The sequence below is a fragment of the Eublepharis macularius genome, chromosome 9, assembly GCF_028583425.1.
Source record: "Eublepharis macularius isolate TG4126 chromosome 9, MPM_Emac_v1.0, whole genome shotgun sequence".
Taxonomy (NCBI): Eukaryota; Metazoa; Chordata; class Lepidosauria; order Squamata; family Eublepharidae; genus Eublepharis; species Eublepharis macularius.
In genome coordinates, this window is record NC_072798.1 from 65,345,417 (window position 1) to 65,362,752 (window position 17,336).

The 17,336-nt window shown below is 41.9% G+C and overlaps 1 protein-coding gene across 5 annotated transcripts in view; it reads right to left on the reverse strand.

The window, feature by feature from the left end:
- Nucleotides 1-17,336, reverse strand: part of MSRB3 (methionine sulfoxide reductase B3) — a 97,401-nt gene that overhangs the window by 32,334 nt on the left and 47,731 nt on the right. For all 5 annotated transcript variants that reach the window (XM_054988826.1, XM_054988823.1, XM_054988822.1 and 2 more), the window contains one exon: nucleotides 12,615-12,643. In XM_054988826.1, coding sequence (XP_054844801.1) covers nucleotides 12,615-12,643 — 29 coding nt within the window. The remainder of the gene's footprint in view (nucleotides 1-12,614; nucleotides 12,644-17,336) is intronic.

The window sequence follows — 17,336 nt, forward strand, 5'->3', positions numbered from 1 at the left end:
CAGGGAGGGGTGGCCCAGGGATTGCACCCCCCGCCACCCAGGTGAGTGGGTGTGGGGGGAAAGGGTGGGATCAGGGGATCCCCCGCCCCGGGGCGGGGGGATGGCAACCCTACTACTAGGCCTGCCCCAGGCCTGGGTAGAGCCTTCAAAACACTTGTGAGGACAGACCAGCTCTGGCTCCCAGCTCAGGAGAGAGTAGAGAAGGAGGAGAGAAGGTGAAAGAAAATGCTCAATTCCCACCCCTTTCTGTTGATGCCAAAGGAAGGCACTTCAGGCCAGGGCCTGGGATTCTACATATATGGAATATTTCTTATATTTTCTTTCGTAAATAATAATAATATGAACCTCATCCTTAGTCTGAAGTGATACAGCCCAAACACAAGTTTCCATGGCTATAAAAACTAGACCAGGGTGTACTAAGGACATAGAATGTATCATGTTAAATCACAAACCTGAAAGCATTTACTTGGTGTAGGTTCCACTGAAATCTATACAAATTGCTTACTTGTAAACAAATATTTGTAGGACAGAGGTGTTAATCTGTAATTTGGCTTCCTCTGATTGTCTGCACTGTTGCATTTTTGGTCCAGTTCTAGACTCCTCTTAAAACAGTAATGTTTAGATTATACAGACATGAGAATGTGTGATGTATAGTAACTGTCAGAAATGTTATGAAGAACAGCAGCTGGGAGAAGGCTGTTTAATTCCCTGCAGTTATCGTCAAGATTCCTCTAATCAACAGCTACATCTTTGCTTCTGACGTTCATTGAAGGAGACTTTTCACCATAAAAGGAGTAGCACTTTGAAGATATCACTAGAAGTCTGTGCAGAATCACATCTTGGGCCAAATCCCTATAAAATAATAGGTGCCGCAAGGGTGGGAAGGGAAACAAAGGATTCACCTGTGTGTCTGTCACATGAAGTTTTCTCCCTAAGAAGCTTGAGGTTTCTGTGGGATGTTTTTTCTCATCATTTACTTGACAGACATTGCTATTTATCATCCGTTTATCCTTACATTTCCCAGTTCACACAACATGGCAACCACATGTACTGAGTGCATTGCTGGGACCACATGTTCCCTATAAACACAGTTGGTGGACTCCCAGTTCATGTGAACATAACATCTGCAAAGGGCTAAAAACTCAGAAATTTGTTTTGACATAAGAATGAGGAAAGTCAATGAATTCAACTAGGCTAACAGATGGTATCTAAGGATATGACATTCACACATGCTCACATCTTCCCATGCTGTTTCAGTGGAGGATAGGATTCAGACTATCTCTACAGATAATCACACACACTGCAAAGTGTATATAAGACCCTCTCTAGGAACACATCACCATGCTGTGCGGCATGGAGCTTCGCCATGCTGTTCTCATCTCATTTCAGTGAAGAGAACTTTGTTTAAAGAGTACTTTGCACATACAACATGCTGCCATTACCCTCACATACACAAGAAAGCGTAGATTACAACAGGCAGCTCATAGGGACTAACACCAGGGCCTGCATGGTAGTTCCTCAGTTTCAGGTTTCACTAGGGGAATAATTATTCAGAAGTCATAGCATAAGTTAGAGTCACCTCTGGAAGCACCAACTTCTGCCATATACATTATTTAAAATGTCACCATTTAAAAATAGGTAAGGCATGTGGCATGTAAGCACTAAGAATATACTGTATTTCACTTCATCTGAGATTTTTAAAAAACCCTTTACAATCATTACTTGTATCCAGTTAAGAAAAATAGGCCTAATGAAGTGTAAAATAATTTGTTGCATTGCAAGACACAGTTATACATTATTTCAGTTTATTATTCCAGAAGTGAAGTCTACATATAACCTACAAAAGTTATACTTAGTACATTTGTAACATTGTTCTGAAATTATGAGTAAATGGATTCATTTCCCCCTATACTAGAAGGTAACTCTACTCATTCTGTTACAGAAGCAAAGCAACCATAAATCATACTGCTTGGAAATTAGGGAAGATATCTTGAAAACTAGGGGTGTGCACTGAAAAAATTCCACTTCAGTTTTAAATCTGGGGTTTCCAAATGAACGATGTACTATTATTGATGGAGCATTGCAGGCTCAGCTCTAACTAGGGTCTAATCCATTTTTTTTGTTATCATTAGCTTCCCCCCTGTTCTTTACAATGAGGGCTTCCAGGCTCTTTGGGACAGCTGTTTTTGCACTTTATGGCACCAAAATTGCACAGAACACAGTCTCTCTATAAACCAACAATCCTGAGTTTTTCCTCAGTTACACTACACACTACACTACACACACACTACAACGGACTCTGAAGAAGGTGAGTGTTGGTGGGTGCATACTATGGGAAACTGGCTGGCAAAGGGGTAGCTGGGCAGCAGTAGCATTAAAAACAATCCTGCTTCATGTTAACTTTTTTCTTTTCTGTAGTGCCAATAAATTATTAACTTTGCATCCTGCTGCTGCCTGTTGGTGCCACATTTCCTTGTGCTTTGCAGTTTTGTTCCCATGATGAGGGGCAAATCCTTCTTTTTGACATACAGTGTTCTGCTGCAAAATGGGGTATTCTTGCATTAATCATCATCAATCTCCATCACCCAAGTGCAAGCAGGCAGGCTGCCTCAGCATGATTGTCTGAATTCCCTCCCTTCACCTAAGCAGACCTGTGTTTTTTCCATAAGTTTTCCTTTTGCTATGAGCGGGTAGGATTGTTTTTGAAGGGGCAGAGTAGGTTAATGACTTACAGAGAGCTTGTCTTAAACTTAATGAGGAGAATTTTTAGATAACTTTCTGGCAGATGCTGGATGGAGGGAGAAGCAATCCTAAATAGGTCTACTCAGAAGCAAGTCCCATGTTATTCAACAGGGACTGCTCCTAGGGAAGTATCTTTAGAATTGCAGCTTATAATTGAAGTCTGCACATTCCCCTTCCAAATGTTTCCAAAGCCAACAGGCGAGTAGGGAGTCTCCCCTTGCAAGGACCTGAGTGACAGGGAGACAATGCCATTGCCTGGGTAGCGGCGGGGAAAAAAGTTGCACTCATGCGCATTGTACACATTCCCCCTTCAACAGTTAATGAATAACATAAGTCCTCTCTTCCCTCGGGATCCGATTGGTGAATGCTATTAAGGAAAACAAGATGCTGTCATGTGGGCCCAGCGCCTACCTGCTGCTGCCACCACTGCAAGGTAAGAATCAAAACAAAACACACAAACTTTTTGGTCGAAGGATGTCATTACAATTTGGTTTTCTGGATTTGTTCACTATTCTAGAAACTGTTTTAACTAAACAAAACAGTGATTTCCAGGTGTATTTCTGGTGCATTTTGTTTTGTTTTGTACACCTCTATTGAAAATAATATTAGCCACCTATACCAATTTGTACACTTTCCTCTTTGTTTATAAGGCTCATCATTACCACTCATCTTTTAAGCCTTCTTTGTTCCTTCCCAGCTTTTGGTTCTGCTATTCACTTTGTCCACTCTGGGTAAGGACTGCATTTCTTAAGCACAAACTTCTGTATCTGTTTAAAACAGTGTTTCTTCTCCCAGCCCTCTTGTGAAAAGCTTAAGCCTGCCAAAAGCTTTGCACATGCTCCTGCTATAATTGTCTAAACCTCCAGGTGTACTCAATATGATCCTTTCTATAAAACTATTGAAGTGACAGTGTAAAGACTATATATCTCTACAGGGAACAAAGGGAAGCATCATGGCAAGCTGTTTCATAGAGAAGGCCCTCTATACCACCAAGGAAAAGAAGTAATGGAAAGTCCTCAAAAACCTTGCAAGAATCAAATAGCCTTGAAGATCCAAAATGTATACATGAAAGGACTAGGAACCTCAAAAACAATTATCAGCTCAGACCATGTAGTATTTCAATAGATTCTCATCTGCATGCCAGAACAAAATTTGTAGTTCTAGTAACCAAAAAAAATTGGCTATTAACTATCTCTTCCATTTATGTTCTTCTTGATTACTCAGATTTGGGGACAATATCATACATCAACATTAGCAGAACTTAAAATCTATGGGAACCTAAAACAGCAGAACATTCACAGAGATGATACTGGCTGAGATACTGGCTGAGATAGTGGGTTGGAGGATCAAACCAGCTTTACAATGAGAAAAAAGAGATCCTATTTGATTATGAAAAAGACGATCCTGGGGATCATGACGAGACCTGACCGGACAAAAGCCATTTGCAACAGAGGCTTTAGTAACTTGGTGAGATTGAGAGGGGGAAACAGCTGGATCCCAACCATTTTTTTATTGTCTGTACCTATAAATATCTCATGAAATATTTACATATAAAAATGTGCCAACTGAGGATAAAATATCATGCATCTGATGAAAATGAGTCTAATCCACAAAAAAGAACTAGTGTAGTATAGTGATTAGAGTGTTGAACTAGAATCTGGAAGACCTAGGTTCAAATCCCCATTCTGCCATTGAAGCTTGATGGATGATCTCAAGACTGTTTTTTTAAATAATTTGGAAATTCATAAGGCACAGGGACACTGTCCCCCTCCTCTCCCTTGTCTTGCAGTGAGAGAAAACCAGGGCCGATTCCAGACGGCCCTCCCCATCCCGAAACGTCGCATGTTGTCGCGCGGAAAACGCAAAATATCGCGTTTTCTCGCGCGAGTTTTATGCGACGTCGCACGACGTTTCGGGATGGGGAGGGCCGTCTGGAAACTCGCGTGACGTTTCGGGATGGGGAGGGCCGTCTGGAATCAGCCCAGGGAAGATGCTGTCAAGGCAACATCATTTCTGATATGCAATGCTATACGAATTACGCCAATCTCTGTGGGTTTTATTAGACGGGATATATAGAACATTGCTGATATCATGACATCACTTCCTAATATTCACCCCAAAGTGACATCATGGCATTACATGTCACTCCCCCTTGTAAGCTCCCCGCCCCCCACAATGGTCCAGGAAGTTACTAGCAGAGGTCCAGTAGCCCTAATAAAATAGCTTGAGATACCTATCTTTACAATTATTTTTAGAATGCAGTGAAAGATTAAGATACATGAAACACAAACAGATCTAACTGTTGTTCTTCTGATTACTTCTATCATTGACTAGGTGGGAAGACATAACAGGCCTGTTTTCACTACATAAATTAAGCTGAAAAGTATGTTCTCATTTTGCCTTCTATGGCTCAGTCTGGATGGCTGAGTCTTGTTTCTTTAAACAAAAGCTGAATTAGGGCAGCTAACTGGCCAAATGGGCACCTGTTGGCATGTCCAAGTTCCTAGTAAAATCCCAGCAATTGAGCAATATGGCAACCCTACTTGTAACAACAACAATGACATTTGATTTATATGCTGCCCTTCAGGACCACTTAATGCCCACTCTGAGCGTTTCACAAAGTGTGTTGTTATTATCCTCCCAACAATCACCCTGTGAGGTGGGTGGGTCTGAGAGAGCTCTGGAAGAGCTGTGACTAACTCAAGGTCACCCAGCTGGCTTCAAGCGGAGGAGTGAAGAATCAAGCTCAGTTCTCCAGATTAGAATCCTGCCGCTCTTAACTCCTACACCAAACTGGCTTGTAACGATATTACTTCCCAGCCCTTATCAACTCATGTGTTACTAAACAAAATACAGCCAACGAATCAAGTATTAAAGCCTGCCATGAGTTTGGCGTATCTCCTGGTTTGGGTGCCAAATGAATCTTAGATTGCAAAAAAAGGAAATCAAGTTAAGCCTCTGGCAAATCATAAGACATGGCTTTGGGGCTGTTTTCAACTAGTAGGGTCAAGTTGTATTCCAGTTTTTTTATATCTACATGTAGTCCCTCCATTTTTTAAAAAAACTGGAAGCCTTGCAATAATATTGATATGGTAAGAAATCCCACCAGCCCTCTTCAAATTCACTTCCTTTCTCCAGTCTGCTTTCTAACCTCTTCTCCTTCATCAAATCATTCTCATTACAATATTATGCACTTTCTCTCTAACTCTAATCCCACATGTTGCCCTGACCACATCCTTTCTCCATGTGTTCATGCCTCACTCTCTCAAGTTTAAGGATGTGGAATATGTCTGCCTTCCTAATAACTCTACCAAACCCTATTATCTTTTCCTTCCTACTATTATCCAACTTCCCATCAAGTCCAAACTCCTTAAACTTGCATGCTAAGCATGCAGACTTGAGGGTCACCACAAGACTCCCTTTCCCTTTCCCAATCCCAGCTATCACTGCTATGTGGCATATCTTGAACTGTACATAATTTCCAAATGCTAGTTATTTATTAGAAACTTGCTCTTTCATGCTGCATTTTAATCGTTTCTAGAAATAGAGTTGTGTGTGGAAGAAGTAAAACCAAAAAGCCTTTGTCAGCACACAACTGCAAGATTTCCAGCCATGGAGCCTCTACAGAGTGGCATCTCTGTGGGCAACACAGGACAAAACAAAGGAATTAGTCTGTCAGGGACTCTTCCCAGTGCAAGAAGTCCAGCAGCATCTCCAAGGCTAACAAAAATCTTTTTGGCATGGGCTTTCCTCAGTCAGACTTGAGAACGTATATCCAAAGGCTTGGTTAAATACTAAGGTGTACTTCTACTCATCTGAAGAAATGAGCTCTGACTCAGGAAAGCTCATGCTGAAATAAATTTTAGCCTGTAAGGTGCTACCAGAGTATGTAATCTTGCTGCTACTGAAAAAACAAGGTTGCTCATCTGTAATCCTAGACAAAGTAACACCCTTCTAAATCTACTGAAGCTTTTAAAAGCTTTAAAGGGTGCAAATCTTCTTAGGATGGCACTGTTATGTTAGCAAGATAGAGTCTTAATTTCATGAGAAGCAGATAGATCTACAAAGCCACCATTTCATTTATTCGATTTTTTGTCTGCTCTCCCCATGGTTGCTGAAGCTGATCTCTCGCTTTACCACACAACAATAGAGCTAGAAAGAATTTATTAAAACATTATATTGTTTATAATCACACCTCCATATACCTTTCCCTTATCTACTTTGCACAAAGGTGCATTCATAAAGATAGCCATGGCTCATTTGTAGAGCATCTGTTTCGCACGCAGAAGGTCCCAGACCCATATCCAACCCTGGGCATCTCCAGTTAAAGGGCTTAGGCAGTAAGTGATGTGAAAGACTTCTGTTTCTGACCCTGGGGAGCTGCTGCCAGTCACAACAGACAATACCGACTTTGATAGACCACTGGTGTGACTTAGTATAAGGCAGCTTCATGCATATACAGAGCATACACAGCGCCAGGCTATGTCGCAGGAAAAGATTTGATACAAGAGGTTCTTTTTAGTTATACTGTTATGAAAATGTAATAAATAGTAAAATCTTAGTAATATAATATCAAAAATGCATGGATATACCTATATGAAACACAGATCTTTTAACAAGAGTGCATTTATACAATTCCTGTTAGGCAACAAACATTCTTTGTTCAACTACTAATTCAGCATTTTCCCCACAAGACCCTGGATTTCCATGGAAGAATTTCTTTTTCTAGAACCAGCTGTTTGTGGAACACCAATTAATCCAATTTCTTACAATACGCTTTTTAGTTAGAAGTATAAGCGCTATTCTATTACTTTAATACTTTATTTTGTGGCATTCAGGTTGCAAATATAGAAAGCATAACTGTTTCTTCGCATACAAGTGCCTGCAGTAAGAGGAGAATATTTTTCAGCCATTTTTTTCTAGCCATTACTAGACTAAAATAAGTAAACTTCTCATCATTAGTGTGAAAAATGTGCATTCTGCACAGATGTTAAAACTATTTGCATGATGAATATTGAGCATTAATTTACATTTTTGCTTCTCTTTGAACTTAAAATGTTCACGGTCAGTTGCTTAGACAATGTCTTCCTCAATATTTCAGTTCCATATGATGTTTCCAGATTTTATAGTTAAACATTAATAAATTGGGCTTTTCAAAACTCACTACATGCCAAGCTCTGCCTTTATTGTGGGAAATAAATCTGTGAACATTTCTTCAAAGGATGGTTTTTGTGATTTGCAAATGGATTTACAGTGTAATCCTAAACAGAGTTTACTCCAGTCTAAGCCCATTAGTAACTCTGCTTAGGATTGCTCTATTAATGTACATTTACTCTCCACAAATACAGCATTTGTTCAAAAAGGAGACAAAGTCCATTCTGGAATAGGATGCAGAAATGAAAGAGATAAAAGCTATATTCACCCAAAAGCATCTTTCACAAATTAAATGAGGCACAAGACTTTGATACCCGATCAAATAACATAGCATATCCAAAAATGTACAGCGCCTGCTACAATACTGACATCATGTGCAGGTAAAGGGAAACAAATCTTCTTTAATAGCATTTCACAGGATCTGACAGATTCCATAAACCATATTAAAACTGCAAGGTATTCTGTAGCTGGCTTGTTAAATTACATTGGCAGTGAGAAAGCTGCTACACAACATGACTTCTTCCCATACTATTGGGAGAAGCCACAGGCAACATGGAAGTAGCCTACCTTGAAGTATCTTCATTGCTGCTCCCAGAAATGAGAACAATGCTGCCAGTAACAGTGTAGAATATGTCTCCCACCAGGGGCGGTGTCAGGGTTTCTGGCGCCCACAGCTGCCCCTATGTGTGCGTGCACACCCCCCTGACTGCGTGATGACGTCATCACGCAGCAAGCCGGCCCCATTGGCTGGCAGGTGGCTGGGATGGCGCGCGGAGGCTGCTCATGCTCTTAGTCAGGCGCGGCGGGTGGCTGGGGAGGTTCCGCACGCCGCCCCGGACACCTGCTGTGCCTGGCCCATGGCTGCTGCGCCCAGCTGGGGGCGTGTGTTGGTGGCGGTGGCGGCAGCTCCGTGGCATGTGCCTCCGCCCCCAGCACCCCCTCCGGCGCCCCCTTCGGCGCCTCAGCACCCGCCTCACTGCCTCAGTGGTGGTGCTGGCCCTGCCTCCCACCCTGTACCAGAACCTCTTCACACATTATTGAGTACACAGACTGAGTACCCTATGTCAGAAGTAATGTAATCATACATGAGTTGTGGGTGCTCTTCAATTAATGGGCATCCCTGCAATGCACAATTAGGCTCCAGACTATGATGCACATGGAAAAGGGACTTCAGGCTCCCCCCGCCCAGCCATTTTCCCATCAGAGAGAGAGAGAGAGAGAGAGAGAGAGAGAGAGAGAGAGAATTTCCCCTTCCCCCTTCTCTCTGAAGGCTATGTTAATTTCACCTCCCAGCTGAGGAGGCAAAGAAGAAATAAACAAACCCTCCAAGGAGAGATCTCCCAGCTTTTTGTAGAGAAGTGAAAGTGACGAAGCCTTCTGCTCTATCTCCTATGTTTCCTGGCTAACACTGCATCTCTCTTCACTTCAGCAATCTCATGTAAGATGTTTTGACTATAGAGACTCTCAGTTTCACCTCCCCTTCTCAGAGGCGAAGAGGAAATAAACCCTCTGAGGAGCAACCTTTGTGGCTCTAGAGAGGTAAAACTGACAGAGCCTTCTGATCTGTCTTTTGAAACTCAGCTTCCTGTTAGCTTTGCGACTCCCTTCATGTGAGAGTCCTTGTGTAATTCGTCTCTTGTAGTTTAGCCCCAGGCTGGTCTCAGTGTTACTAATGCATAAGAGTAATATGGGCTGTATCCACACTGCCAAATATACTGCACATTTTGCAGAATGAATCGCTTACCTGAGATCCGCCTCATGCCTTGTCACACTCGGAGCAGTTCACACTGCTTATCAGAAAGTGTGGGACTGTGGGTGGTACGTGTTCGCGTCACAGTTGGTGTCAGGGCTGTACCACCCGCTTTTGCCGCTTTTTTAAAAAACTCAACAAGATTAGCGCCATATCACAAATTCGAATATAGGAACATTCTGAGCCTCGTCAATCATCCCGGCCCATTCAAGCCCGTTCAAGCCCCTTCACAGTCTTCCACCTCATTTCACCCGCCGGGGGAAGGGAGGGGCGTGGAGGGGAAAAGCGAAGTGCCATGACGGGAGGCTCGGCCAGCGCCAGAATGCCTGCACAGCCCCTGCCTCTTGCTCGCTGCTTTGGAGCCTTTTCAAAGGGCCACAAAGAAAGCATTGGGCAGCAGAGGAGGCGTTGTGAAAGGCAGGCCCTGCCTGATGACATGGCAGGGGTGGAGAGGGACCTTCCCAAGTGTTTATCACTCCCGGGAGCAGCAGCCTGGCCAGCGAGCTGCTTTGGAGCCTTTTTAACGGGCCACAAAGAAAGCATTTGGCAGAGGAGGAGGAGGCGTTGTGAAAGGCAGGAGAGGGGAGAGCTGAGAAGAGCAAAATTAAGTGGACTCTTTCAAGGCTTCAACCATTATTTTCACTACTGGCTCCTCTTCCTTATCTGAGACAATGAAATTGCGCAAATCCCTTTTTTAAAAAAAATTTGATCGGTTGTTGGTTCAAAGCAACATCGCAATAGCACCATTTTCATTTTTCATTAAAAAGGGGGGGGGACATCACTTGAAACCCACAAAGGCTTGTGGGGGGGGGAATCTCTCCCAAGGGTTCCGTACAGGACTTTTTTCTGGGAAAAGTGGTGGCAGAACTCAGTGGGTTGCCACCACAGGGGGCAACTCTTGGCAGGAGGTAGCACCCCTGTTACCACATGTGCATGCGCAAAGTGCACGCACACTCCCAGGACTGCACAATGACATCACATTGGGTCAGCTGGAACAAGGGGCGAGTTTTTAAAAGTTTAAATTGCCCTTGGCGAAAATGATCACATGGCTGGTGGTCCCGCCCCCTGATCTCCAGACAGAGGGGAGTTTAGATTGCCCTCTGCGCCATGGCACAGAGGGCAATCTAAACTCTCTTCTGTCCGGAGATCAGGGGGTGGGGCCACCAGCCATGTAATCATTTTTAAGAGGTGCCGGAACTCCGTTCCACCGCGTTCAAGCTGAAAAAAAGCCCTGTTCTGGACAAGAAAAAGGGGGATGGGCTAAGTGGGAAGTCTCTGAAGAAGTGTTTCAAATAGTTGCTAATCATCTCCTGTTGTTCCCATGGACAGCTAAAAAAGCGTAAAGAAGCAGAATAAATGGAACTCCACAACTGCAGGATACTAAAGGTATTCATGGGGTTTAGTGGAAGAATAGTGAAAGAATCCATGAGTTTTGCACTACAATAAGGCCGTGTGGAAACGGCCATAGGAAGGTAGCTGCAGAGGCAGGCAACGATATCTGGCATTTCAGGTGTAACACCATCTAGAGGAGGACAATAACTGAATACAAAACCAGGTATTCTTCCACAGACATATGCAACAGCATTTCTCATTAAAAAGACCTGCTTTCATAAACTGTTGTTTGTAGATCATTGTAGTCAAAGAATCAATCTCTCCATAATGCTAGAATGGCCAGGTGTGAGTTCTCTCTCCCAAATCCTACAGCCTTCTCTTTAATTCATGCATTTTGTACCCACAAACAGTCTCTATTCCCCCTCTCTGAATCCAACAACATACCTGGAACACTTTTGAAAGAATTTAAATTGTTTTGATGCAAGGTCTCTAAAACATTCCATATGCAAGTTATCAGTTCAAACAAATATATGTAGAGTGCAATAGAATGTGCCTGGAAGAAGTCTGTGCAATGCTGAATCCCATTATACTGGGATATTATAGTCCTTCTTCAGAAGTTATATCCATGTGTATTGGGATATTATCTGGTAACCACATGCATCAGGAGCATGCACTACCTGCAATGTTCTCAATATTCACTGTCACCCTGTGCAGAATGTGCAACTCATAATCCTGAAAATGTTGAATGGTCAGTTTGTACACAGTGAAGCTAAATACATGCCGCCCCTGTTCAGACAACATGGCAATCACACATATCAGGAGGATCTACGCACAGATGGCAGGCTGCTGGTACACATTGACGCAACGTCTGAAAAAGTCTCATCTAGGCAACTTGTACCAGACAACACTAGCTCTAGGGAAGTAAACTCCCTATCTCAGTAGAAAGTACGTTTCAGCCATTTTAAAGTTAACTTCATTAAACATGAAAGCAGATGCTGTAAAAATAAGCAACACTTTCTTTTACCTCCCATTTTAAAAAGCCAGCTAGTTTGCCAGAATTTCTATTTCCTCCTGGTTGAAGTTAAAATAACTTTTGAATGTTTTTTGGAGTCTGTGGCATCAATATTTCTTATAAATCTGAAAGAAATTGCCATCAACATTTAACTACCTAAAAAGAACTCTACCACCTTGTCTGGCATGAAAGTCTACACGCACATGTCATGAAAATTTGATGACAAATAACCTGTTTCCTGACATATTGGCTGCTCAGGCTTCGGGCCCATGAAACAGCTTTGTCCTCCAGGAAGAAAAATATCCTTTTAAAGTGACCAATATTCCCAAAGTCCACTTCCCTCCTCCTCAGATCATTCAAAACCTAATACAGAACTGACATGGTTTCCTTGCAATCATCTTAACATGAAAGAGTAAAATTAAAAAGACTTGAGCCAATGGAAGGAATAAAAGCGATGCCATTAACAATAATAGCACTGTTTAAGGCATTCTGAAACCTGAGATGGTTTTCAAGATTGGCCTGTTCCAGACTGTTTAAATTTAAGATTGTACTTGAGCTGATAAATTACTCTTTTGAGAGTAGCATGAAAACAGTATATTCAACATATTGTAAACCTAAACATACCTGAACCGGAGTCAAACTTTGTCTCTGATCTAAAAACAAAGAAAGAAAAGAAAGGAGAGAGAAATCCTTTAGTTATTTTTTTTAAAAAAACTGCCATGAGAAACCTATGATCTAATTGCAACCAGCATCCATAGATAAGTGTGATCTACAAACATATTTTAATACTCAATGCATTTTTCACATTAACAATTCTATCAATAACCATTTAAGTTTACAATTCTGACAAAGGCAGAAGAAAAGCTTGGAAAAAGTAAAAAAAAATAGAAACATGCCTATATAACGTGAAACAATGCACACTTTAGTAAAGTATATTTATATTTAAATCAAACAAATCAGCATTTTTTCTCTTTTTATTATGCTTCAACACTGTAATGGGATGGGTGCTAAAGTGTTCATATCAATTTTTTTCAGAGATAAATGGCTTTTCCTCAAGAATCAAAGGGGGAGATCCAGCCTCCATGTGAATTCTTACTGAATAAAAGAATAGTACACAAAACATACAATTATCACACTCATTGTGTACTACCATTTTTTTGTCTGAGTAAGTAGTGTTTTAAGTGTTTAGCATATCACCCATGAACCCAAGTGGGCTGTACATTAAATAACAAGACAGACAGTGGGGAAAGGGGAAGGGAAAATTAGCCTTTGTGGGAACATTATGTTTCAGATATAGGTTAATAATGGCTGTAAACTCAGAAGCCTTTGAAGCTCCCAGTTCATCTGTGGGAAAACGTTAAGTTGGGTAATTACTTTCAAGATGCTGCTGAAGTTCTGTCAAGCAGAATTAACCCTATGCCTCGGCCTACCCAGACAAATAGCTATAAGACAGCATTGTCTCTCGACCTAACTCTCAAACCAATTAGCAGTCATGCTCCAGACAAATTTATAATCACAAATTAACAACCAGGGTGTAAATGTGTGTTATGTATATTATAGATTATATATTTCACAGCTGCCCCAGCAAGATACAACAAATAATCCATAGAGTCTTCATTAAGGATGTTACATTCGTTAGTATTTTCTAGGACAATGGTTTTCAGTCCATGGAATCCCCCTTGCTAGGTAATGAGCCTCTAAAAAGCTGTTTTGGGGTGGGGGGTGGAAGATGGGATTTGCTGCATTGGGGAAGGAACTACTGCTGGCACGCAAGGGACACTATGCCTTCAGCCCTTTTATTCACACACTGAGAGAAGCAGCAGGCCATTCCATCCTGGAGAGGGTTCTTTGTTTAGTACAGGCAGGTTCAGAGACCCCTTCCATACAAAGCTCTCCTGTTCCCATTCTCTCACCCTTCTGACACATCCTGGCTCAGCTGCCCCACTACACACCCCCATTCCTGCCAGTTCTCCAAAGCTCTGTGCACATGACTAAGGCATGGACCTACCTCTTCCCGATATGCTGATGTTTGGCAGGTAAGTAAGACTGCTGCAAGCAAGGATGAGAAGTACTGGACAATTGAGAGAGGTAAGGGGTTGCTGTTCAGGTGGGAAGAAAAGGGAAGGGACTACTTTTCTGGGGAGAGATCACCACCTCACATTACATATGTTATCCCTCAGCTTGGATACTCAATAGTCCTGGTCTGGCCCCTCTGGCTCCACCTTTTCCTGTCATGTGACATCACATGATGTTACATGCTTACAACTTAGGGCCCCTTCACATTTTAAGCTCCCTCAACCAGCTTAATTTATCAATGGGGAAGAAAAAAAGAAGCAGACCCCTAAACTTCCATTCTCCACCACAATCAGCTAAGCAGCTATGTATTGACGACCTTCTATCAAATGAAATAGTAAGTGAAATTTCTGCTTACTCATCTTCAAACCCATTCAATGCTCTGACTGTAGAGGAGGAGAATGCTGATGAGGAGTCCCTGCATTTAGACCCAGGCAACTCCCCTCTGGCTGAGGCAAACAGAGACAAACTTTCAAACATAATGGAGTTAACAGAAGAGCCTCCCTCTCAGGTGCCAACTCCTCATAAGGAATGGCTGCCTCTTGGGGTTGAGGAACTTGATATAAACTTTCAATCATAGAAAGGCTTCCTGATGAAGTTCATAGGGGACCATTGTCTGCTTACAGGAGAAACAGTAATAGCCATCTTCCAAGGGCTAAATAGTATTTCTAACAAACTTGACATACTAAACAATATGGTCAAGGTTTTTAATGAGAAGACAAGCTTCTCCTTATCAAGAAGTGAAGCTTCTAAAAATTCTAAAAATTACAAGCCATGTTCTCAGTCCCTCAATGCACCTTTCAATTTAGATACCTGCCCAACACCGCTTTCTCTACAAAGAGAAGGCGAAGCACAAAAAACAACATCAAATGCAGGCTCCATTCTATGTTTTCAAACAAACCAAGTAGTCCTGGATATTACCTATAACCACCTAAATCATGGGATAACAAACATGGTATCCTTCATTCCTTGAGCCAACTCCTGCGAACAGAGATACATCAAATTGATCTCACACAATTTGAAAGACTACCTAGCAACCTCCGTGGGTCTAGAATACATCTAACCTTTGCCACTCCCATAATTCCTACGATGCTACTGAGAATGCAAAGATATCTTGCCTCTTTTGGTATTGCAACACGTAGAGTATTTACTGATGGGAAACTCCGCCCCTTATTGTCAACACGCTCTCTAGATCCATCCCTTTTTTCAGAGCCAGCATCCACACTTCAGGCAAGCGCAAGCGCTAAATTGACATCTCCCCAGGGGCTTCCTCATAACCGCTCCTTTGTAAGAGAGACCTTGCAAGAAGAGCAAGCGCACATTGCCTTCTCTCTGAACAATTTGAAAAGCTCTATAAACCTGGCTTTTATCCATTTCTCCCTGATTCCATGTAAAGTGATGTGGGGACAGCAGTTTCAAACAGCATTTACATCCACTTATGTGAAGCGCTATGTCCCTTTCAAACTGCGCTTTTTCTGACACCGTGCATTTTAAAAAACGATTCCAACTTTGATATACTGATATAGTTATGCAGCATTATATCAAAATTCTGTATACTTTTTAAAAAAAAATGGGGGGGGAAATCCGCTGGAAATTGGCAGGGAAAACCTTTAGCAACTGGCAGCTTAAAATGGTTGCATTTGAAATGCTGTTGTCCTGAGCCCAGTTCAAGATGTTGGTTCTAGTCTTTAAATCCCTACAAGGTTTAGGATCAAGGTATCTGAAAGACTGTCTTCTTCTCCCATATGTTCCTGTCCTGGAATTAAGGTCACAGTGAGAGGCCTCCCTGACTGTCCCATCAGCTAAAGTAACTCACCTGGTGGGTATAACAGGGTATGCAGAGGGCCTTTTTGGTGGCAGTCCCACAACTGTGGAACAATCTCCCTAGGGAAATACAGCTGGCCCCCTCACTTCAGAAGACAGTTGAAGACCTTTAAAAATTTAGGATGGCTTTTGTTTAACTTGTTAATGTATGGGAAATTTTGGATTATGTCTTTAATGTAATTTTTTTAACTGTGTGATTAATGTAATTTTGTTTCAGTTTTATATTGTAAACTGCCTTGAACTCCTCTAAGGTGGAAAGGCGGCAAATAAATAAATAAATAAATAAATAAATAAATAAATAAATAAATAAATAAATAAATAAATAAATAAATAAATAAATAAATAAATGTTAGCCTGATGATCCTACAGTTCGAGTCACACAGTTCAGCTTCACTATAGCAGAATGACTTGCACTAAATATGCAGTACTCCAGTCCCTGCCACTTGGGGCAACAGATGGTGCGTAGCTTTAGAAGAACCCACTGCATGGCCCCAGAGCTCCTTCAGGCTGGCATGGCCAGAAATTGCTCGCTTAGAGGCTTCATCCACACATTGCAAAGTCCTCATGTTTGTTGAGGAACAGCACGAGGACTTTTTTATCACTTGTGCAATAGGAGTTTTGTGCATTCTACCACAGCATCCAGGGGAAAGAGACTAGCCTCCCTGTGCCCATGCATGACCAACATGGTGGAATCAGTCACTCATGTTCTCTTATTCTGCGAACTATATCAAGAGGAAAGGGCTTATCTTATACTGCCTCTCTTGGCTAAATTTAACCACTTGTAGTCCTATCTCGACTTTAGACCAGAAAGCTTGCGCAATTTCCTTTTAGAAGATACTCAGAGCTAAGTGATTTATGCTGTGGACAGATTCTGTTCCTTAGCCATTGGGAAACACAGACTCCTTTTAGCTGAAAATGTGGTATAATTGCTTTTGCCATTTTTTAACTTTTATCTTCATTGTTTTTATTTCATCAGTTCTTCCAGCACTAATGCTCTGGTCTTATTGTTATGCCCTGAGGTAATAACTTATTTTTTTATCGCAGATTTGTTTTGTTTTACTGGCTTTTGCTGTAATAATAAATGACTGACTGGACTAGCGTCCCTACTAGAGGCAGGCATGAACCAAAATACAAACCAAAGTTCATCATGAACCAGGTCGATTCATGGTTTGCGAACTGGCGGTTTGTGGGAGCTCATTTCTCACAAACTGATGAATTTTCACCTGGTTCATTTGGTTCATATTTTGGTTCATCATTGCAGACAGCCTGGTGCCAATCAGTTTCTTAGGCAATGGGAGGATGGGCTCTCTGCAGACCTTTTGCTGACCCAGAAGTGACATTTTCACATACTGAACGAACCAGATCACGAACTAGGGCAAGTTTGTGAAAGTTCATGGTTTGTGAAATGCGACGAACCACGAACCACATGGTTCAGAATTTTCCCAGTTC